Source organism: Mustelus asterias, chromosome 16 (assembly GCF_964213995.1).
Source record: "Mustelus asterias chromosome 16, sMusAst1.hap1.1, whole genome shotgun sequence".
Taxonomy (NCBI): Eukaryota; Metazoa; Chordata; class Chondrichthyes; order Carcharhiniformes; family Triakidae; genus Mustelus; species Mustelus asterias.
In genome coordinates this window covers 77,602,691-77,626,373 of record NC_135816.1, presented here as the reverse complement: position 1 = coordinate 77,626,373, position 23,683 = coordinate 77,602,691, and the positions used below count along the sequence as shown (strand labels likewise).

General features: G+C 43.6%; 1 protein-coding gene across 1 annotated transcript in view; it reads left to right on the top strand.

Annotated features, from left to right (window-relative positions):
• Nucleotides 1–23,683, top strand: part of lcp2a (lymphocyte cytosolic protein 2a) — a 221,733-nt gene that overhangs the window by 12,899 nt on the left and 185,151 nt on the right. The window contains exon 3 of the mRNA XM_078231304.1: nucleotides 10,276–10,322. Within this exon, the coding sequence (XP_078087430.1) occupies nucleotides 10,276–10,322 (47 nt within the window). The remainder of the gene's footprint in view (nucleotides 1–10,275; nucleotides 10,323–23,683) is intronic.

The window sequence follows — 23,683 nt, the reverse complement described above, 5'->3', positions numbered from 1 at the left end:
GCCTGGTGCTGCTTCTACCCTCATGCACTCTTCATTGAACCAGGATTGATCCCCTGGCTTGGTCATAATGGTGGAGTGGGGATATCAGCTTCCACCCTAAACACGTAAAAGAAGCCATCCCCTACGGACAAGCCCTCCGAATACACAGGATCTGCTCGGATGAGGAGGATCGCAACAGACACCTCCAGACGCTGAAAGATGCCCTCATAAGAACAGGATATGGCGCTCGACTCATCGATCAACAGTTCTGACGCGCCACAGCGAAAAATCGCACCGACCTCCTCAGAAGACAAACACGGGACACGGTGGACAGAGTACCCTTCGTCGTCCAGTACTTCCCGGAGCGGAGAAGCTACGGCATCTCCTCCGGAGCCTTCAACATGTCATTGATGAAGACGAACATCTCGCCAAGGCCATTCCCACACCCCCACTTCTTGCCTTCAAACAACCACGCAACCTCAAACAGACCATTGTCGGCAGCAAACTACCCAGCCTTCAGGAGAACAGTGACCACGACACCACACAATCCTGCCACAGCAACCTCTGCAAGACGTGCCGGATCATCGACACGGATGCCATCATCTCACGTGAGAATACCATCTACCAGGGACACGGTACATACTCTTGCAACTCGGCCAACGTTGTCTACCTGATACGCTGCCGGAAAGGATGTCCCGAGGCATGGTACGTTGGGGAATCCATGCAGACGCCACGACAATGGATGAATGAACACCGCTCGACAATCTCCAGGCAAGACTGTTCTCTTCCTGTGGGGGAGCACTTCAGCAGTCACGGGCATTCAGCCTTGGATCTTCAGGTAAGCGTTCTCCAAGGCGGCCTTCACGACACACGACAGCGCAGAGTCACTGAGCAGAAACTGATAGCCAAGTTCCGCACACATGAGGACGGCCTAAACCGGGATGTTGGATTTATGTCACATTATCAGTAACCCCTACAGCTTGCCCCTGGTCTTGCATAATCTCACCAGCTGTTCTGTCTGGAGACAATACACATCTCTTTAACCTGTGTTTAATGTTCCCTCCAACCACATTATCTGTACCTTTTAAGACCTGGCTGGCTGTAGAGATTTGCATTCTAATTAGTATTCTGTAACTTGATTTCTGTGTCTGTGCACTGTTGGAGAACAGATAACCACTCCATCTGACGAAGGAGCAGCAAGCTCCGAAAGCTTATGGTATTTGCTACCAAATAAACCTGTTGGACTTTAACCTGGTGTTGTGAGACTTCTTACTGTACGAGTGGGGATATGCCAGACCATGAGGTTACAGTTTGTGGTTGTAGCCAAATCTGTTGCTGCTGATGGCTCACAGCTCCTCATAGATGCCCTGTCTTGAGTTGCTAGATCTGTTTGAAATCTATCCCATTTTGCACCCATTTTGTATGGTAGTGCCACACAACACGATAGAGGGTACCCTCAGTGCGAAGACAGGACATTGTCTCCACAAGAACTGTGTGGTGTTCACTGGTACCAATGCTGTCATGGTAGATAGGTGAGGATGAGGTCAAGTATGTTTTACCCTCGCCACCTGCCGCAGTTTGACGAATATGTCCTTCAAAAGTGACTGACCGTGAATTATTACATGTGATGAAAATTTAATACACTCTAATTCTTGCAGGAGATCGTAAGAATTATTTCAAGCTGTCTTTTGGGGAGATAGTGCATGTTCTGCTTTGTGGAATAGTTTCTACATTGCTATCTTTATAAACCTATTAATTTTCATCTAAGAAGTTGAAAATATTATTTGATGTGCATATGTTCATAGATACATGGAATCCCGACAGTGCAGAAGTAGCCATTCAGCCCATTAAGCCTACACCGACAACAATCCCACCTCAGCCATGTCCCATAACCCCACGTGTTTACCTTGCTAATTCTCACTGATAGATACACAGAATCCCTACAGTGCAGAAGGAAGCCATTCAGCCCATTGAGCCTGCACCTACAGCAATCTCACTCAATCCCCATCCCCGTAGTCCCACATATTTACAAGGCTAATCTCCCTGACACTAAGGGACAATTTAGCATGGCCAATCAACTGCACAAGCACTTCTTTGGACTGTTCCAAATATGTCATTTGTTAAAAAACATCATACATCCTCTATAATCATCAAGCCTGGACTGTTACCTTTTTCAGAGAATTGGGCAGTAATGGCAGAGGGACAGAAGCCATGGTTTTCCACATGATATTTAATCATTTCAGTCTGTTCTCATACCTGCTACCAAGCATGAACTGACATCTCCAATTGAAAGAATTAATGCCACCTTGGTGTTAGTTTGGGATTCATAGAGGGCAATTGCGAGAGAGCAGGGCATTGGGATCAGTTTGTAGTGCATTGGGTTCAGTTTGTAATGTATTGGGATCAGTTTGTAATGTATTGGGATCAGTTTATAGTGCATTGGGATCAGTTTATAGTGCATTGGGATCAGTTTGTAGTGCATTGGAATCAGTTTGTAATGTATTGGGATCAGTTTATAGTGCATTGGGATCAGTTTATAGTGCATTGGGATCAGTTTATAGTGCATTGGGATCAGTTTATAGTGCATTGGGATCAGTTTGTAGTGCATTGGAATCAGTTTGTAATGCACTGGGATCAGTTTGTAATGTATTGGGATCAGTTTATAGTGCATTGGGATCAGTTTATAGTGCATTGGGATCAGTTTATAGTGCATTGGGATCAGTTTGTAGTGCATTGGAATCAGTTTGTAATGCACTGGGATCAGTTTGTAATGTATTGGGATCAGTTTATAGCGCATTGGGATCAGTTTGTAGTGTATTGGGATCAGTTTGTAGTGCATTGGAATCAGTTTGTAATGTATTGGGATCAGTTTATAGTGCATTGGGATCAGTTTATAGTGCATTGGAATCAGTTTGTAATGTATTGGGATCAGTTTATAGTGCATTGGGATCAGTTTATAGTGCATTGGGATCAGTTTATAGTGCATTGGGATCAGTTTATAGTGCATTGGGATCAGTTTATAGTGCATTGGGATCAGTTTATAGTGCATTGGGATCAGTTTATAGTGCATTGGGTTCAGTTTGTAGTGCATTGGGTTCAGTTTGTAATGCACTGGGATCAGTTTGTAATGTATTGGGATCAGTTTGTAGTGCACTGGGATCAGTTTGTAATGTATTGGGATCAGTTTGTAGTGCACTGGGATCAGTTTGTAGTGCATTGGGATCAGTTTGTTGTGCATTGGGTTCAGTTTGTAATGTATTGGGATCAGTTTATAGTGCATTGGGATCAGTTTGTAGTGCATTGGGTTCAGTTTGTAATGTATTGGGATCAGTTTGTAGTGCACTGGGATCAGTTTGTAATGTATTGGGATCAGTTTGTAGTGCACTGGGATCAGTTTGTAGTGCATTGGGATCAGTTTGTTGTGCATTGGGATTAGTTTGTAGTGCATTGGGATTAGTTTGTAGTGTATTGGGATCAGTTTGTAGTGTATTGGGATCAGTTTGTAGTGTATTGGGATCAGTTTGTAGTGTATTGGGATCAGTTTGTAGTGCATTGGGATTAGTTTGTAGTGCATTGGGATCAGTTTGTAGTGTATTGGGATCAGTTTGTAGTGCATTGGGATCAGTTTGTAGTGTATTGGGATCAGTTTGTAGTGTATTGGGATCAGTTTGTAGTGTATTGGGATCAGTTTGTAGTGTATTGGGATTAGTTTGTAGTGCATTGGGATTAGTTTGTAGTGTATTGGGATCAGTTTGTAGTGTATTGGGATTAGTTTGTAGTGTATTGGGATCAGTTTGCAGTGCATTGGGATCAGTTTGCAGTGCATTGGGATCAGTTTGTAGGAAATGCAATCAGTTTGATTTGATTTATTATTGTCACACGTATTAGTATACAGTGAAAAGTATTATTTCTTGCACGCTATAGAGACAAGGCATACCGTACATAGGGAAGGAAAGGCAAGTGTGCAGAACCTAGTGTTACAGTCGTAGCTAGGGTGTAGAGAAAGATCAACTTAATACGAGATAGTTCCATTCAGACGTTTGATGGCAGAGGGAAGGAGCTGTTCTTGAATCGGTTAGTACGTGTTCTCAGACTTTTGTAACTTTTTCCCAACGGAAGAAGGTGGAAGAGAGTATGTCCGGAGTGCATGTGGTCCTTAATTATGCTGGCTGCTTTTGCGAGGCAGCAGAAAGTGTAGATAGAGTCAATGGATGGGAGGTTGGTTTGCATGATAGCCTGGGCTTCGTTCATGATCCTTTGTAGCTTTTTGAGTTCTTGGACAGAGCAGGAGCCATACCAAGCTATGATACAACCAGAAAGAATACTTTCTATGGTACATCTGTAAACGTTGGTGAGAGTCATAGCAGACATGCCAAATATCCTTAGCCTCCTGAGAAAATAAAGGCATTGGTGGGCTTCCTTGACTATAGCGTCGACATGGAGGGACCAGGATAGGTTGAGAGTGATCTGGACACCTAGAAACTTGAAGCCCTTGACCATTTTCACTTCACCCCGTTGATGTAGACAGGAATATGACCTCTACCATGCTTCCTGTAGTCGATGACTATCTTCTTTGTTTTGTTGACATTGAGGGCGAGATTATTGTAATCACACCAGTTCACCAGATTGTAGGAATTGCGATCAGTTTGTAGGAATTGGGATCAGTTTGAAGGAATTGGGATCGGCTTGTAATGAACCATAGAACCACAGAAAATTATAGCTCAGAAACAGGCCCTTTGGCCCTTCTTGTCTGTGCCGAACCATTTTTTGCCGAGTCCCACTGACCTGCACTTGGACCATATCCCTCCACACCCCTCTCATCCATGAACCCGTCCAAGTTTTTCTTAAATGTTAAAAGTGACCCTGCATTTACCACTTTATCCGGCAGCTCATTCCACCCTCCCTCCACTCTCTGTGTGAAGAAGCCCCCCCTAAGATTCCCTTTAAACTTTTCTCCTTTCACCCTTAACCCATGCCCTCTGGTCTTTTTCTCCCCTAGCCTCAGTGGAAAAAGCCTGCTTGCATTCACTCTATCTATACCCATCAAAATCTTATACACCTCTATCAAATCTCCCCTCAATCGTCTACGCTCCAGGGAATAAAGTCCCAACCTATTCAATCTCTCTCTGTAACTCAGTCTCTCTCTGTAACTCATTGGGATCAGTTTGTAGGCATTAGGATCAGTTTGTAGTGCATTGGGATCAGTTTGTAGTGCATTGGGATCAGTTTGTAGTGCATTGGGATCAGTTTGTAGGCATTAGGATCAGTTTGTAGTGCATTGGGATCAGTTTGTAGTGCATTGGGATCAGTTTGTAGGCATTGGGATCAGTTTGTAGGCATTGGGATCAGTTTGTAGGGCATTGAGATCAATTTGTAGTGCATTGGGATCAGTTTGTAGGCATTGGGATCAGTTTGTAGTGCATTGGGATCAGTTTGTAGGGATTGGGATCAGTTTGTAGGCATTGAGAACAGTTTGCAGTGTATTGGGATCAGTTTGTAGGAATTGGGATCAGTTTGTAGTGCATTGGGATCAGTTTGTAGTGCACTCGGATCAGTTTGTAGTGCATTGGGATCAATTGAAATAGACCTGGACATGAGTCACCCCTCAGACTCCTCTGTTCCCAACAACACAACTCCAGCCAATCCAATCTTTCCTCACAGCTAGCATTTCCAGTCCTGGCAACATCCTTGTAAATCTCCACTGCAGCCTTTACAGTGTAATCAATTCTTTCCTGCAATGTGGTGACCAGATATGTGCAAACTATGGTCTAACTTATATTGTATACAGTTCTAGATAACTTACTTGCTCTTATGTTCTATGCTGTGGTCAATAAAGGAAATCATGCCATTTGCCTTTTGAATCACCTCATTGACCTGTCTCACCACCTTTAAACACACACACCTCAAGGTTCCTCTGTTTCTCCACACTGCTCAATATCCTCCCATTTATTGTGTATTCGTTTGTTGCATCTCCCAAAATGTATTACATCACACTTCTCCATATTGAATTCCATTTTCCATCTTTCTGCTCAACCTACCAGGTCATCTATATTAAAGTTTCTCTCTTCATTGTCAACCACATGAATGGTTTTTATATCTTTGCTAACTTTGTCATGCCCTATACATTTGAGTCTAGGGCATTAATATCAACTATTAAAAACAAGGGATTAAGTACTGAGTCCTGTGGAATGCATACTGAAAAAAGCCTTCCTTTCACAGAAACACCCGTTAATTGTTACCCTTTGCTTCCTACAAGAAGCCAATTTTGGATTCAAACTGAACTCTCCCTGGTATTCCAAGAGCTTTTAATTTTTTGAGTCATCTGTCATGTGGTACCTTGTCAAAAGCTTTTGCTAAAATCCATGTGAGCCATGCCCACCATCCTGTCCTTAGCAATCCTCCATTTAACCTCCTCGAAAAATTCAGCCAAGTTAGTCAGACATGACATTCCTTTAACAAATCCATACTGGCTGTCCTTGATTGACCTGTGCTGTCCTAAATGAAGATTTATACTATCCCTCAGAATTGATTCAAATTATTTGCTAATGGACCTATAATTACTCAAGATTGTCATAGAAATCATAGAAACCCTACAGTACAGAAAGAGGCCATTCGGCCCATCGAGTCTGCACCAACCACAATCCCACCCAGGCCCTACCCCTACATCCCTACATATTTACCCACTAATCCCTCTAACCTACGCATCTCAGGACACTAAGGGCAATTTTTAGCATGGCCAATCAACCTAACCCGCACATCTTTGGACTGTGGGAGGAAACCAGAGCACCCGGAGGAAACCCACGCAGACACGGGGAGAATGTGCAAACTCCACACAGACAGTGACCCAAGCCGGGAATCGAACCCAGGTCCCTGGAGCTGTGAAGCAAGTGTGCTACCGTGCCACCCGTCTTTGCTCCTGTTTAAAGCAACGATACAGAATTGGCAGTCCCTCAAACCCCTGACCACACTCCTGTAGCCAGAGAGGATTGGAATATGATCAAAACATCTGCAATGCCCTCTTCTCCCTGGCTTCTTTTAACAACCTGGAATTTATTTTAGCCAGAGCTGTCGATTTATCTGTTATCAAGGATGCCAAACCCTTTAATACTTTGTTTGTTGTAAAGTTTATCCCATCCAATATTTCTCACTTGTCCTCTTTAACTATGACATCATTCATCAGTCCCCTCATTTGTAAAGACAGTACCACATATTGCACCAACACACAAGGCTCATCTTTTTTGCTCCTTATTAGGCCCTACTCTTTCTTCAGTTATCCCTTTGCTCTTTATGTATTTATGAAATATCATTGAGTTTCCCTTGAATTTAATTGCCAGTATTTTCCTATATTCTCTCTGATTTCCAAATTTACTTTCTAATTTCACTTCAACACTTGCTCTTTCTCATCCAGACTTTCTAAAGTATTAAGCTCTTGGTGCTTAACCTAAGCTTTATCTTCACTGTGGGCAGCATGATGGCACAGTGGTTAGAACTGCTGCCTCACAGTGCCAGAGACCCTGGTTCGATTCCCGGCTTGGCTCACTGTCCGTGCGGAGTCTGCATGTCTTCAGACTGCATGTCTGCATTTCCTCCAGGTGCTTCAATTTCTTCCCACGGTCCACAAGACATGCTGGTTACGTGCATTGGCCATGCTAAATTCACCCTCAGTGTACCCGAACGGGTGCCGGAGGGTGGTGACCAAGAGATTTTCACAGTAACTTTATTGCAGTATAAAAAACAAAGAACAAAGAAAATTATAGCACAGGAACAGGCCTTTTGGCCCTCCAAGCCTGCACCAACATGCTGCCCGACTGAACTAAACCCCCTACCTTTCCAGGGATTATATCCCTCTATTCCCATCCTATTCATGTATTTGTCCAGACGCCCCTTAAAACTCACTATCATATCTGCTTCCACTACCTCCCCCGGCAGCGAGTTCCAGGCACCCACCACCATCTGTGTAAAAAAACTTGCCTCGTACATCTCCTTTAAACCTTCACCTCGCACAGTGTTTAATGTAAGCCTACTTGTGACACTAATAAATAAACATAAACTCATTTTTTTTGCCTCAATGCAGTTTGTCATCTGTGGCTCATCCCAGCCTTTTTTCTTTTTGGGAACATATTTATCCAAAATCTCTTTCTTGAATGTGTCTAAGCAGCTGTTTCCAATTGACTTTTCCTAAATCGCTTCAATTTGGTCAAATTGCCCTTTTTGGAACTAATTTTATGCTGATCATTTTGTTTTTTTTTCTGTAATTATGCTAAATTTAACTGAATTATGATCACTAATACAAGTGCTGTCCCAATAATTCCCCGTCCAACAGCCCAGCTTTATTCCCTAAAACAAAATCCAGAATTGCACCTCCCTCTGCCCCCCCGCTGTTGGACTTGCCACAAACTGACTAAAACTGTTCATGGAGAATGCAATTTAGGAATTCCATGCCCTTTATACTTTTCACACCAACTGCATCCCAGTTAATATTAGGGTAATTGAGAATCTCCACAATTGCCCCCTCATTGTTTTTGGATTTGTCAGAAATTTATCCACAAGTTTTCTCTTCTGTCTTCCTGTGTTTGTTTGGGGGTCTATAAGCACACTTCCAGCAGTGTTTTAAGCCATTTTTTTGTTCCTTAGTTCAACCCGTATGTGTTCTTTGATGATATTATCCCTTCTCATGGCTGTAATTATTCTTTAAATTAATATTTCCAGCCCAACTCTTATTTTAGAGACTGCTTAAAATAGACAAAGATTGAGATTCCAGGCACGTGCTAAGAAAATAAAATCACAAAATTCCACTAGTTTTGAACAAATAAAAATAAACTTCACTGTACAAGATCAGAAAGAAAAAAACAGTTTACAATATCTATCCTGTACTCTAACATTCAGGGTTAATCTGAGGTTCAAGTGAATTAACAGGCAGTCTATGGCTGCATGCACCACACTGTACAATAAGTAGCAAATGTGACCAAGACATAGCCCACCCCCTTGGCACTCTAACGTGTGTGTGTGTTTTGTGTGTGTCGGCAGTGCCAAGGTGCCCAGCAGGCAGTGCCAGTTTGCCCCTTGGGCAGTGCTAGGGTGTCAGGCTGGCACTGCCCAAGGGGCACCCCCACTTGCCCCTGACCTCCCGGAGGGGCCTCAATGGCTTCTGTCCCCACCAGCGGGGTGAGAAAACCTATTCCCCGTTAGTGGGAAGCTGTCGTAAACCCCACTGGAGGGAACCCCTCCTAGCGGCGGGGGAGGAGAGGTGAGTGAACCTGGAGAATACCGTCCCAGGCCCGCTATTCATAAGGAAGTTGTAATTTCCACATGATAATTGGCTGAGTGGAGAGCTGATTGCACTAAAACAAAAATACTTGGTCGCGAACCTCACTAAAGGCCCCCTGCTGCATCTCCCAGTCCACAGCGCAGCGGGCCAGGAGAATCTCGGCCAATTACTTTTCCATGTGGATGTCTTTGCCAAATCCAAGTATATTTTTACTATCTATCCAGTGAACAATAAGGAGCCAATAAAACATGGTTTTTTTGAGTCAAAGAATGAGCAAGTTTATTAGCCAGTAAACTCAAGGAAAATGACAGAAAATGCAATCACACACATACACACAAAACACACACACACGTTAGAGTCCAAATAGCCGGTTCCTTCTTGCCTCTAGCTTGCCAACAACCAGTTCTTAAAGCCCTGCTCGCTGTATATTCCAGAGGGATTTGATAACTATGCCTGCTGCAGTCGTTGTTAGAACAGGTAACATTTTGTGATGTTACATTTCAGTTATTTTTGATGCATTTCAAGGTAGTAAAAACCAAGAGATGGAAGTTACAGAGGAATCTGTTTCTACTTGGATGGACTGCAGTCATATATTCTGATGGACTATTGTTCATTAAATCCAGTAGTTCACTTTTTTAATACTCTCCTTAATATTGAGTTTCAATGTCTATAAATTACAAGAAATGCCTCTCTCTTCACACTCTCTTAGGGGCATCTTGTTTGGTTTTCTCACCTTCAGTTTGAAACGTGGCCTCATATTTTTAAAACAGTTTGTTCTATCTTATTTCAAATTAGAAAATTTCCAGTCAGTTGAAGGTTTTAAAAAATCATTTTTCAAAAATAAAGAGCTGTCTCTTCATGACACTAAATTTCTATTGACATTTGTCATAGTTGTATGTGTCTTTAAATTGGTTCATTATAATTGTGCACTTAATTATAATTGTGCATTATAATTGAATATTGTGCATCTACACTCTAGTTAAAAATTATACTTCGAAATTGAGTAACTGTTTTCTTTTATTTTACAGAACATGTCTGAAAATGACATTCAAAGGTTCCCTACATTACGGGTGCCGTAAGTAGTTCCAGAGATAATTTGTATGTCACGGGTACAGTGCAGGAGCTTCATGCAGGCCAGAGTATCACTTTACACTACATTGAAATTTGTGCATTATCCTGTATGTTTAAACATTCCAATCTGTGCATGACAATTGGATACTCTCAACCTGAAACATCAACTGTTTCTCTCCACAGATGCTGGCTGACTTGTTGAGTATTTCCAGCATTTTTGTTTTTAATCAGAAAGTCTGAAATTGGATCACTGTGTACAGGCTGAAATACCATTCACACTGTTTATTCAGGAGCAGCTCAGTTTAGTGCCTGCACGTTGTGTGATTTGGCCAAATCCATCTTCCAGAGAATTAATGGGAGTGTAGATGCCGATTCTAATTGTGTAAAATGGGTGGTAGCAAATTTGCAGAGTTGTAACACTTCTCTCTTTGACTGTGGTAGAAATGAAGATGGAGATGATTGTAAAACTGGCTTTTGATCTGCTGATTTGTTTTTTCTTACTCTTCCATGGGTTGTGAGCACCATTGGTAAGGCCAACATTTGTTGCCCATCTGTAATTGCTAAAGGGGTTGTGACTGGGTACTCATCGGGAGGGTCCCGATGCTCTGATACATGTTGCCATGGGGGGGTTACAATGCTGCCGTTTCAATGTATTCTTTAATGGTGTTAAAAAAAAAGTTTTTATTTTCATTGTTGCTGGTTGTGCGGCCAGTATTAATCAGGACCCAGGAATAACTCCCTTGCTCTTTGAATAGTGTTCGTGGATCTTTTACATCCAGATAAGAGAGTAGAGACTTTTGTCTACCATCTAGCAGAAAGAAAAAATTCTAACTGCCGAATGAGCGAGAAAACTGGAGAGTTTCAGACTTGTTTTTTTTTTGGGGTGTGTTTGAAAATGCAATCTTATGGCACTTAGTGAAAAAAGGTACCAGGATGCAATTCTGCCGGCAGGGGGGAGCGCCGGGGAAGCTGGCTGCTGAGCTCTAGGGGCGCCATTGTCCAGGCACCTCAATCTCTCAGTATACTGGGAGACCTCCTGTCGCCAACCCCCGTCTCCCAGCACTCCCTCAGTCAAAATGGCCTACCCTTTTTCTGAGAATGTGTCCCCTGGTTCGAGACCCTCAGTAAGAAGTCTAACAACACCACCACGTTAAAGTCCAACAGATTTATTTGGTAGCAAAAGCCACTAGCTTTCGGAACAGGCTATCCCTTCGTCAGGTTCCGAAAGCTAGTGGCTTTTGCTACCAAAGAAACCTGTTGGACTTTAACCTGGTGTTGTTAGACTTCTTACTGTAGCTACCCCAGTCCAACGCCAGCATCTCCACATCTAGACCCTCAGCCAGAGGAAACATCCTGTTCATATCAACCATGTGAGAATTTTGTAAGTTTCAATGAGATGACCTTTCATGCTTCAAAACTCTGGAGAATACAGGCCCAGTTTCCTCAACCTCTTCTCATAGGACAATCCCGTCGTCCCGGGGATTAATCTGGTGAACCTCCATTGCCCTACCTCTATGGCAAATACCCTTCCTCCGACAACAAGACCAAAACTTTACACTAAAGTTTACACCAAATGTGGTCTCACCAAGGTTTCATACAGTTGCAGCATCACATCTTTCCACCTGTGCTCAAATTGTCTTTACAGGCCATTTACCTTCTTAATTGCTTGTTGCACCTGCATGCTAACTTTCAAGGACAAGGACACCATTTAAGAAATACTCTCCCTTTTTGTTTGATTTACCAAAGTGGAAACTTCAGACTTATTCATATTATATTCAGTCTGCCATGAACTTGTCCATTTACTTAATCTGTCCAAGTCCTCGTGAATCCTCCTTGCATCCTCCTTACAGCACCAAGACTGACCAATCGACACCAAAACTGACCACAAAACTGAACAATCGACACCAAGACTGACCACAAAACTGAACAATCGACACCAAGACTGACCTTTACTAGGATGCTATCGGAACTTGATGGATTGAGTTATAAGGAAAGGCTGAATAGACTGGGACTTTTTTCTCTGGAGCGTAGGAGGCTGAGGGGTGACCTTATAGAGGCGGCATGGTAGCACAGTGACCTGGGTTCACAGCTCCAGTGACCTGGGTTCGATTCCCGGCTTGGGTCACTGTCTGTGTGGAGTTTGCACATTCTCCCCGTGTCTGCATGGGTTTCCTCTGGGTGCTCCGGATTCCTCCCACAGTCCAAAGATGTGCGGGTTAGGTTGATTGGCCGTGCTAAAATTTCCCCTTAGTGTTCTGAGATGTGTAGGTTAGAGGGATTAGTGGGTAATATGTGTAGGGATATGGGGGTAGGGCCTGGGTGGGATTGTGGTCGGTGCAGACTCGATGGGCCAGATGGCCTCTTTCTGCACTGTAGGGTTTCTATAAAATAATGAGGGGCATAGACAAGGTAGATAGTCGATATCTTTTCCCAAAGGTGGGAGAGTCTAAAACTAGAGGGCATAGGTTTAAGGTGAGAGGGGAGAGATACAAAAGTGTCCAGAGGGGTAATTTTTTCACACAGAGGGTGGTGAGTGCCTGGAACAAACTGCCAGGGGCAGTAGTAGAGGTGGGTACAATTTTATCTTTTAAAAAGCATTTAGATAGTTACACGGGTACGATGGGTATAGAGGGATATGGGCCAAATGCGGGCAATTGGGATTAGCTTAGGGGTTTTTAAAAAAAATAAGGCGGCATGGACAAGTTGGGCTGAAGGGCCTGTTTCCATGCTGTAAGCCTCTCTGACTCTATGACCACAAAATTGACCAATCAACACAAAACTGACCACAAAATGAGCCAAACAACATTGAAACTGACCAAATAAGACTGAAACTGACCACGAGACTACTGTAAACAACACTGAAACAATACCAAAACTGATCAAACAGCACTCTGAGACTGACCATATGATTGAGTCGATGGTGTAGACTAAATTGTATTGATGCAATTCAGTTCGTGAAACAACAGCGAGACATAGAAAAGTGGCAAAAAACCTTGAAACAGCAAGATGGAGTTAAAAAAGCTCACAGATCCGTGAAGCTATGAAAAGATGAAATCACCATGTGCCTCCCCCAGCAGAGTTCCTCAGTCAAAATGACCTGCCCTTTTTCTGAGAATGTGTCCCCTGGTTCTCGACCCTCAGCCAGAGGAAACATCCTGTTCACATCTACCATGTCATACCCTGTGAGAATTTTGTAAGTTTCAATGAGATGACCGCTCATGCTTCAAAACTCTGGAGAATACAGGCCCAGTTTCCTCAATCTCTTCTGGGGATTAGTCTTGTGAACCTCTGTTGCCCTACCTTTATGGCAAATATACCCTTCCTCAGACAACGAGACAACAATACTCCAAATGTGATCTCACCAAGGCTTTATACAGTTGAGGCAAGGAAAACCTCACAGCGCTTGGGTCACTATCTGTGTGGAGTTTGCACGTTCTCCCCATGTCTGCGTGGGTTTCCTCCCACACTCCAAAGATGTGCGGGTTAGGTGGATTGGCCATGCTAAATTGCCCCTTAGTATCAGCGGGACTAGTTAGGGTAAATGCATGGGGTTATGGGGATAGGGCCTGGGTGGGATTGTGGTCAGTGCAGACTTGATGGGCTGAATGGCCTCCTTCTGCACTGCAGGGTTCTATTATTCTATGGTAAAGTGAAGTGACTGACTCTGAACTGGCAGTGACATCATCTGGAACATCTGCATAACCAGTGCTAAACTCAAATTTCCAACAGTAAAGAGTAGGAGCCATTGAGCATAAAGGTTATTTTAGTTAAATGAGAGAGAGAGAGAGATCTCTATCTCAGTTTCTCAGCAATAAAGGAAATTGAAAAAAACACATCATGCTACTGCCCAAGTGGAAACTACTGCTGCAGAGCACTTCCTGACTGGGCTATGGCCGATATCATTTGTGTAAAAGATGAATGTTGCAGAAGCTATGCAATGCCACAGCCTCGGTATAAGTTGCTATTTCTAACTATTGATTGTAAGATGTAACAGAGGTTCCCATGTAGGGAAAGTCACTGGAAAGCACTCGGTTTCCAGGGCGGCATGGTAGCACAGTGTTAGCACTGCTGCTTCACAGTTCCAGGGACCTGGGTTCGATTCCCGGCTCGGGTCACTGTCTGTGTGGAGTTTGCACATTCTCCTCCTGAGTGCGTGGGTTTCCTCCGGGTGCTCCGGTTTCCTCCCACAGTCCAAAGATGTGCGGGTTAGGTTGATTGGCCATGCTAAAATTGCCCCTTAGTGTCATGAGATGAGAAGGTTAGAGGGATTGGCGGGTAAAATATGTAGGGATACGGGGCTAGGGCCTGGGTGGGATTGTGGTCGGTGCAGACTCGATGGGCTGAATGGCCTCTTTCTGCACTGTAGGGTTCTATGAATCTATGAATTCTATGAAGGTTGGAACTGTCAGCTGGACAGTTGCATTGTTTGCTGAGCTTCAAACCTTTTGATGTCTTGCAACAATTTTATTGGACTTGCATTCTGATGAATAGCAGTGTGGCATATTGTTCTTCAATTCTGGATGTTTGAACAAAAGAACGAAAAACAAATAAAATTTGAGCACAGGCCCTCCAAGCCTGCACCGACCAGCTGCCTGACTGAACTAAAACCCCCTTTCCTCTATTCACATCCTATTCATGTATTTGTCAAGATGCCCCTTAAAAGTCACTATCGTATCTAGCACCCACTATCCTCTGTGTAAAAAAAACTTGCCTTGTACATCTCCTTTAAACCTTGCCCCTCACACTTTAACCTATGCCCTCGAGTAATTGACTCTTCCACCCTGGGAAAAAGCTTCTGACTATCCACTCTGTCCATGTCCCTCATAATCTTGTAGACTTCTATCAGGTCGCCCCTCAACCTCCGTTGTTCCAGTGAGAACGAACCAAGTTTCTCCAATCTCTCCTCATAGCTAATGCCCTCCATGCCAGGCAACATCCTTATAAATCTTTTCTGTATCCTCTCCAAAACCTCCACACCCTTCTGGTAGTGTGGCGACCAGAATTGAACACTATATTCCAATTGCGGCCTAACTAAGGTCCTATAAAGCTGCAACATGACTTGCCAATTTTTAAACTCAATGCACCAGCCGATGAAGACAAGCATGCCATATGCCTTCTTGACTACCTTCTCCACCTGCGTTGCCACTTTCAGTGACCTGTGTACCTGTGCACCCAGATCCCTCTGCCTGTCAATAGTCTTAAGGGTTCTGCCATTTACTGTATATTTCCCATCTTAACTTTAACTTTCACTTCTTCCTCTCACACCATTTTCTTTCTTTAAATAAATGTTTCTTGGGTGACTATTTCACTCCCAGGCCATCAAAGTAAAAAGGTAAAAGAATGATTTTAATACACTTATCTTTCTCTTTTTCCTACCCACACCTGACAATCAATGGTGTTGGATTAAATTCAAAAGAAGGAAGAAATATGTTTCTATGTTTCTAAGGAAGAAATAACTTGGGATTTCTATTGCATCTTTCAGGACACTGTAATGCACTTTAAAGCCAGTGACATACCGTTGAGGTGTAGTCACTGTTGTACCATAGAAAACACAGCAGACAATTGCGCACAGCAAGATTCTGCAGCAAATGATGAGATAGATAACCACATCATCTGTTTCACAAATGTTGGGTGAAGTCAAATGTTACAGTTTATTTATTAGTCACAAGTAGGCTCACATTAACATTGCAAAGAAGTTACTGTGAGAATCCCCCTAGTTGCCACACTCTGGCGCCTGTTCGGGTTAGACTGAGGGAGAATTTAGCATGGCCAATGCACCTAACCAGCATGTCTTTTGGATTGTGGAAGGAAACCGGAGCACCCAGAGGAAACCCATGCATACACGAGGAAAACGTGCAGACTCTGCATCGATAGTGACCCAAGCCGGGAATCGAACCCGGGTCCCTGGCGCTGTGAGGCAGCAGTGCTAACCACAGTGCCACTGTGCCCCTGTTAACTTGGACACCAGAAAATCACTAGCCTACTCTTCAAATAGGCCCTGGGAACTTATAAAAGTGTGCAGGCAGGCAGGTAGTATTATCTAAAAGACAGCAACTCTTGACAGTGCAACACTCCCTCAGTAATGCTCTAGAGTTACAGCAGGAAATTTATATGCTGAAGTCTCTAGTTTGAATCGGGGAGTACTTTAACTGATGTAGCATTTATTCTCCTTGTATGGGAAAAATTTAGTACCTGAGTCGGAGGTATCTTTGTTAACTGGTGTGTAAGAAATTTTTATTACCTGGTGCAGGAGCGATCTTTCTTACCTGGTGCGGGAGATATCTTTATTACCTGGTGCAGGAGATATCTTTATTACCTGGTGCAGGAGATATCTTTATTACCTGGTGCAGGAGATATCTTTATTACCTGGTGCAGGAGATATCTTTATTACCTGGTGCAGGAGATATCTTTATTACCTGGTGCAGGAGATATCTTTCTTACCTGGTGCAGGAGATATCTTTATTACCTGGTGCAGGAGATATCTTTCTTACCTGGTGCAGGAGATATCTTTATTACCTGGTGCAGGAGATATCTTTATTACCTGGTGCAGGAGATATCTTTCTTACCTGGTGCAGGAGATATCTTTATTACCTGGTGCAGGAGATATCTTTCTTACCTGGTGCAGGAGATATCTTTCTTACCTGGTGCAGGAGATATCTTTATTACCTGGTGCAGGAGATATCTTTATTACCTGGTGCAGGAGATATCTTTCTTACCTGGTGCAGGAGATATCTTTATTACCTGGTGCAGGAGATATCTTTCTTACCTGGTGCAGGAGATATCTTTATTACCTGGTGCAGGAGATATCTTTCTTACCTGGTGTGGGAGATACCTTTATTACCTGGCGTGGGAGATACCTTTATTACCTGGCGTGGGCGCTATTTTTATGACCTGGTGCAGAAGGTTTCTTTATTACCTTGTGCAAGAGCTTTTTTTATCACCTGGTGCGGGGGATTTCTTTTTTACCTGTTGTGGGAGATATCTTTCTTACCTGGTGCGGGAGATATCTTTTTTTACCTGTTGTGGGAGATATCTTTATTCCCTGGTATGGGGGATATCTTTTTTTACCTGTTGTGGGAGATATCTTTATTACCTGGTGCGGGAGATGTCTTTTTTACCTGTTGTGGGAGATATCTTTATTACCTGGTGCGGGAGATGTCTTTATTACCTGGTGAGGGAGATGTCTTTATTATCTGGTGTGGGAGATTTCTTTAGTACCTGGTGCAGGAGATGTCTTTATTATCTGGTGCGGGAGATTTCTTTAGTACCTGGTGCAGGAGATGTCTTTATTAGCTGGTGCGGGAGATTTCTTTAGTACCTGGTGCAGGAGATGTCTTTATTACCTGGTGAGGGAGATATCTTTCTTACCTGGTGCAGGCAATATTTTTATTTCTTGGTGCGGACGATGTCTTTATTACCTGGTGCCGGAGATGTCTTTCTTACCTAGTCATGATGTGGAGATGTCGGCGTTTTCTTACCTGGTGCAGGAGATATCTTTCGTAAATGGTGCAGGAGATATCTTTCTTACCTGATGCAGGAGATATCTTTCTTACCTAGTGCGAGAGATATCTTTCTTACCTGGTGCGGGGGATATCTTTCTTACCTGGTGCAGGAGATATCTTTCTTACCTAGTGCGAGAGATATCTTTCTTACCTGGTGCAAGAGATATCTTTCTTACCTAGTGCAAGAGATATCTTTCTTACCTGGTGCAGGAGATATCTTTCTTACCTAGTGCGAGAGATATCTTTCTTACCTGATGCAGGAGATATCTTTCTTACCTAGTGCAAGAGATATCTTTCTTACCTGATGCAGGAGATATCTTTCTTACCTGGTGCGAGGGATATCTTTCTTACCTGATGCAGGAGATATCTTTCTTACCTAGTGCAGGAGATATCTTTCTTACCTAGTGCAAGAGATATCTTTCTTACCTGATGCAGGAGATATCTTTCTTACCTAGTGCAAGAGATATCTTTCTTACCTGATGCAGGAGATATCTTTCTTACCTGGTGCAGGCAATATTTTTATTTCTTGGTGCGGACTATGTCTTTCTTACCTGGTGAGGGAGATGTCTTTCGTACCTGGTGCAGGAGATGTCTTTCTTACCTAGTCATGATGTGGAGATGTCGGCATTTTCTTACCTGGTGCAGGAGATATCTTTCGTAAATGGTGCAGGAGATATCTTTCTTACCTGGTGCAGGAGATAGCTTTCGTAAATGGTGCAGGAGATATCTTTCTTACCTGGTGCAGGAGATAGCTTTCGTAAATGGTGCGGGGGATATCTTTCTTACCTGATGCAGGAGATATCTTTCTTACCTGATGCAGGAGATATCTTTCTTACCTAGTGCGAGAGATATCTTTCTTACCTGATGCAGGAGATATCTTTCTTACCTAGTGCAAGAGATATCTTTCTTACCTAGTGCAAGAGATATCTTTCTTACCTGATGCAGGAGATATCTTTCTTACCTAGTGTGAGAGATATCTTTCTTACCTGATGCAGGAGATATCTGTCTTACCTAGTGCGAGAGATATCTTTCTTACCTGATGCAGGAGATATCTTTCTTACCTAGTGCGAGAGATATCTTTCTTACCTGATGCAGGAGCTATTTTTATGACCTGGTGCGGGAGCTATTTTTATGACCTGGTGCGGAAGATTTCTTTATTTCTTGGTGCAGGAGATTTCTTCTTTAGCTGGTCTAGGAAATAAATATACTTATTGCCTGGTGCGTATATCTTCATTACCTGGTGCGGTCAATATCTTTATTACCTGGTACAGGAGATATCTTTATTACATGTGTGGGAGATTTCTTTATTACCTGGTGTGGGAGATATCTTTATTACTGGTCTGGAAATATCTTTGTTACCTGCTGTAAGAAATATCTTTATTTTCTTGAGTGGGAGATATTTTTAATACCTGGTATTGATTTTACATTTAGTGTGGAGGATCACTATTACATTTCAGCTGGGGTATCTTGGTTTCCTCTGTCTTTGTTTCTTTCTGCTGCTACCTTTTTCATTCCTTGTAGGATTACAGCACAACATCCAGCCAATCTCGATAACTCATTGTTGGGGTGTTTTTTCATGCATGGCAATTGCCATTGAGGGTCCGAGTGAGCTATTCCTAATTCAGAAGGCTTTCAGCAAGGTCCCACATAAAAGATTAGTATTTAAATTTAAAGCGCACCTTATTGGGGGTAGTGTATTGAGATGGATGGAAAACTGATTGGCAACAGGAAACAAATAGGAATAAAAGCAAATTACTGCGGATGCTGGAATCAGAACCAAAAGAGAAAATGCTGGAAAATCTCAGCAGGTCTGGCAGCATCTGTAAAGAGAGAAAAGAGCTGACGTTTCGAGTCCAGATGACCCTTTGTCAAAGTTCAACTTACTTCCAGCCTCCAGGCTGATAGGCTGGAGGAGGCAGATGTTCTGAGGGAAGATGTATTAGCAATTTTGAAAAACCTGAAGGTCGATAAGTCCCCTGGGCCAGGTGAGATATATCCTAGGGTTCTTTGGGAGGCAAGGGATGAGATTACAGAGCCTTTGGCTTTGATCTTTGGGTCCTCACTGTCCACAGGGATAGTGCCAGAGGACTGGAGAGTGGTGAATGTTATTCCTCTGTTCAAGAAAGGAAATAGGAATGACCCTGGTAATTATAGGCCGGTTAGTCTTACTTCGGTGGTTAGTAAGTTAATGGAAAAGGTCCTGAGGGATAGGATTTACGACCATTTAGAAAGACGCAGCTTAATCCGGGATAGTCAACACTGATTTGTGAAGGGTAAGTCTTGCCTCACAAATTTGATTGAATTTTTTGAGGAGGTAACTAAGTGTGTCGATGAAGGTAGAGCAGTTGATGTCATATACATGGATTTTAGTTAGGCGTTTGATAAGGTCCCCCAGGGTCGGCTCATGAAGAAAGTCAGGAGGTGTGGGATAGAGGGAAATTTGGCCGATTGGATAAGTAACCGGCTATCTCATAGAAGACAGAAGGTGGTGGTGGATGGAAAATTTTCAGACTGGAGACCAGTTACCACAAGGATCAGTGCTGGGTCCTCTGCCATTTGTGATTTTTATAAATGACTTGGAGGAGGGGGCTGAAGGGTGGATCAGTAAATTTGCGGATGACACTAAAATTGGTGGAGTAGTGGATGAGGTGGAGGGTTGTTGTAGGCTGCAAAGAGACATTGATAGGATGCAGAGCTGGGCCGAAAAATGGCAGATGGAGTTTAACCCTGATAAGTGCGAGGTGATTCATTTTGGTAGGACAAATTTGAATGCGGATTAAAGGGTCAAAGGTAGGGTTCTGAGGAATGTGGAGGAACAGAGCAATCTTGGGGTTCATATCCACAGATCTCTGAAGGTTGCCACTCAAGTGGATAGAGCCGTGAAGAAGGCCTATAGTGTGTTAGCTTTTATTAACAGGGGGTTTGAGTTTAAGAGCCATGGGGTTATGCTGCAACTGTACAGGACCTTGGTGAGACCACATTTGGAATATTGTGTGCAGTTCTGGTGACCTCACTATAAGAAGGATGTGGAAGCACTGGAAAGAGTGCAAAGGAGATTTACCACGATGCTGCCTGGTTTGGAGGGTAGCTCTTATGAGGAAAGGTTGAGGGAGCTAGGGCTTTTCTCTTTAGAGCAGAGGAGGTTGAGAGGCGACTTAATAGAGGTTTATAAGATGATGAGGGGGATAGATAGAGTGGACGTTCAGAGACTATTTCCCCGGGTGAATGTAGTTGTTACTAGGGGGCATAACTGTAAGGTTCGTGGTGGAAGGTATAGGAGGGATGTACGAGGTAGGTTCTTTACTCAGAGAGTGGTTGGGGTGTGGAATGGACTGCCTGCTGTGATAGTGGAGTCGGACACTTTAGGAAATTTCAAGCGGTTATCGGATAGGCACATGAAGCACGCTAGTATGATAGGGAGTGGGATAGCTTGATCTTGGTTTCGGAAAAGGTTCAGCACAACATCGTGGGCCGAAGGGCCTGTACTGTGCTGTACTGTTCTATGTTCCTCTTATCTTGACTCCATCCTCACTCCTCTGGTCCATTCCCTCCCCACCTACATCCAGGATTCCTCGGATGCCCTGCATCATATTGACAGCTTCCAGTTCGCAGGCTCTAACCGCCTGCTATTCACCATGGATGTGTAGTCTCTCTACACCTTCATGCCACACCAGGATGGCCTGGAAGCTCTTCGCTTCTTTCTTGAAAAGGGGCCTGAATAATTCTCATCCACCACCACTCTCTTCCGCCTGACTGAACTTGTTCTCTCTCTCAACAACTTCTCCTTTAACTCATCCCACTTTCGCCAGATCAAAGATGTAGCAATGGGTACCCACATGGGTCCTAGCTACACTTGTCTTTTTATGGGGTATGTGGAACATTCCTTGTTCCAGGCCTATCCAGGTCCCGTCCCACAACTCTTTTACTGGTACATCGATGACTACTTTGGTGCTGCTTCATGCTCTCGTCGGGACCTGGAAAAATTCATTAACTTCGCTTCCAGTTTCCACCCCTCCATCACCTTCACCTGGTCCATTCCCTTCCTTTCCCTGACCTTTCTGTCTCCATTTCTGGCAATAGACTATCTACCAATATCCATTATACGCCCACTGACTCCCACAGCTATCTGGACTACAGCTCTTCGCAGCCGACAAAGAATAGGAATAAATGGATCTTTTTCCAAGTGGCAGGCAGGGACTAGTGGAGTACCACAGAGGTCAGTGCTGGGACCCCAGCTATTCGCAATGTGTATTAATGATTTAGATGAGGGAACTAAATGTAGTATCCCCTAATTTGCAGATGACACAAAGCTGGGCAGAAGGGTGAGCTGCGAGGAGGATGCAGAGATCCATCAGAGTGATTTGGACAAGTTAAATGAGTGGAAAAATACATGACATGTACAGTATAATGTGGATGAATGTGAGGTTATCCACTTTGATAGCAAAAACAGGAAGGCAGATTATTATCTGAATGGCTATAGATTGAAAAAGGGGAATGTGTAACAAGACTTGGGTGTCCTTGTGCACCAGTCGCTGAAAGTAATCATGCAAGTGCAACAGACGGTGAAGAAGGCAAATGGTGTGTTGGCTTTCATAATGAGAGGATTCGAGTACAGGAGCTGGGATGTCTTGGTGCAGTTATACTGGGCCATGGTGAGACCATACCTGAAATATTGTGTACAGTTTTGGTCTCCTTATGTGTCGGTTAGATGGAGTATCCATGGTAAATGTGTGGGATTACGGCGAAGAGTGCCTGGATAAGGTATTCTGTCAGAACGTTGGTGCAGACTCAATGGGCCGAATGGCCTTCTTCCACGCTATAGGGATTCTATGAAATTTCTGAGGCAGGATGTTCTTGCAGCGGGTGTGCAATGAAGGCTTACCAGACTGATTCCTCAGATGGTGGACTGATGTATGAGGAGAGATTGCATCATTTAGGATTATATTCACTGCAATTTAGAAGAATGAGGGAGGAATCTCATAGAAACCTGTAAAATTCTAACAGTGCTAGGCAGGGTAGATGCAGGAAAGATGTTCCCAATGACGGGAAGTCCAGAACCAGGGGTCACAGTCTGAGGATACAGGGTAAACCATTTATGACTGAGACGAGAAGAAATGTATTCACCCAGACAGTGGCAAGCCTGTGGAATTTTCTACCACAGAAAGCAGTTGAAGCCAAAACATTGTGGCCAGAATTTGACTGCCTCACCTGCCCTGGAATTAGGCCAGGCTCGCAGAACGGAATTCTCTGTTGGCCTTGGGTGGGAATTTATGAGCCTCGCCAGAGTGAGGTCATAAAATCCCGTCCTGTATGTTTGCAAGAAGAAGTTAGATATAGCTCTTGAGGCTAAAGGGATCAAAAAACATGGGGGGGGGGAAACAGAAACAGTTTGTTGAGTTGGATGACCAGCCATGATCATAATGAATGGTGGTGCGGGCTCAAAGGATCGAATGGCTTACTGCTGCACCTTTTTGTTAATGTTTCTGTGTTTCTGTGACTGCTACTTTCCTTACTTTGAGGACCCACAATTTTCAGAGTCACATAGAATTGTGCATTAGCACCTGAAGTTGTGGAGGGCCTTCGAAAGCTGGGAATGTTCCCAGCAGAGGATTTGTGGCAGTGTGGGGGTTGGGTGCTTGCGGGGAGATGGTGGGAGAATCTGTTGTAAGGCTGGAATTCACTGCCTTTTCAATTTGCTCAGGGAAACTGGAGGACCTGTATCTAGGATGCGATGTTTCAGGCGGGATAGAGGGGGATGTAAAAGCGGTGGGGGAGTTGCACTACTGGTTAAGGAGAATATCATAGCTGTACTGCAGGAGGACACCTCAGAAGTTCTCATACAGCGAGGCAATATGGGTAGAGC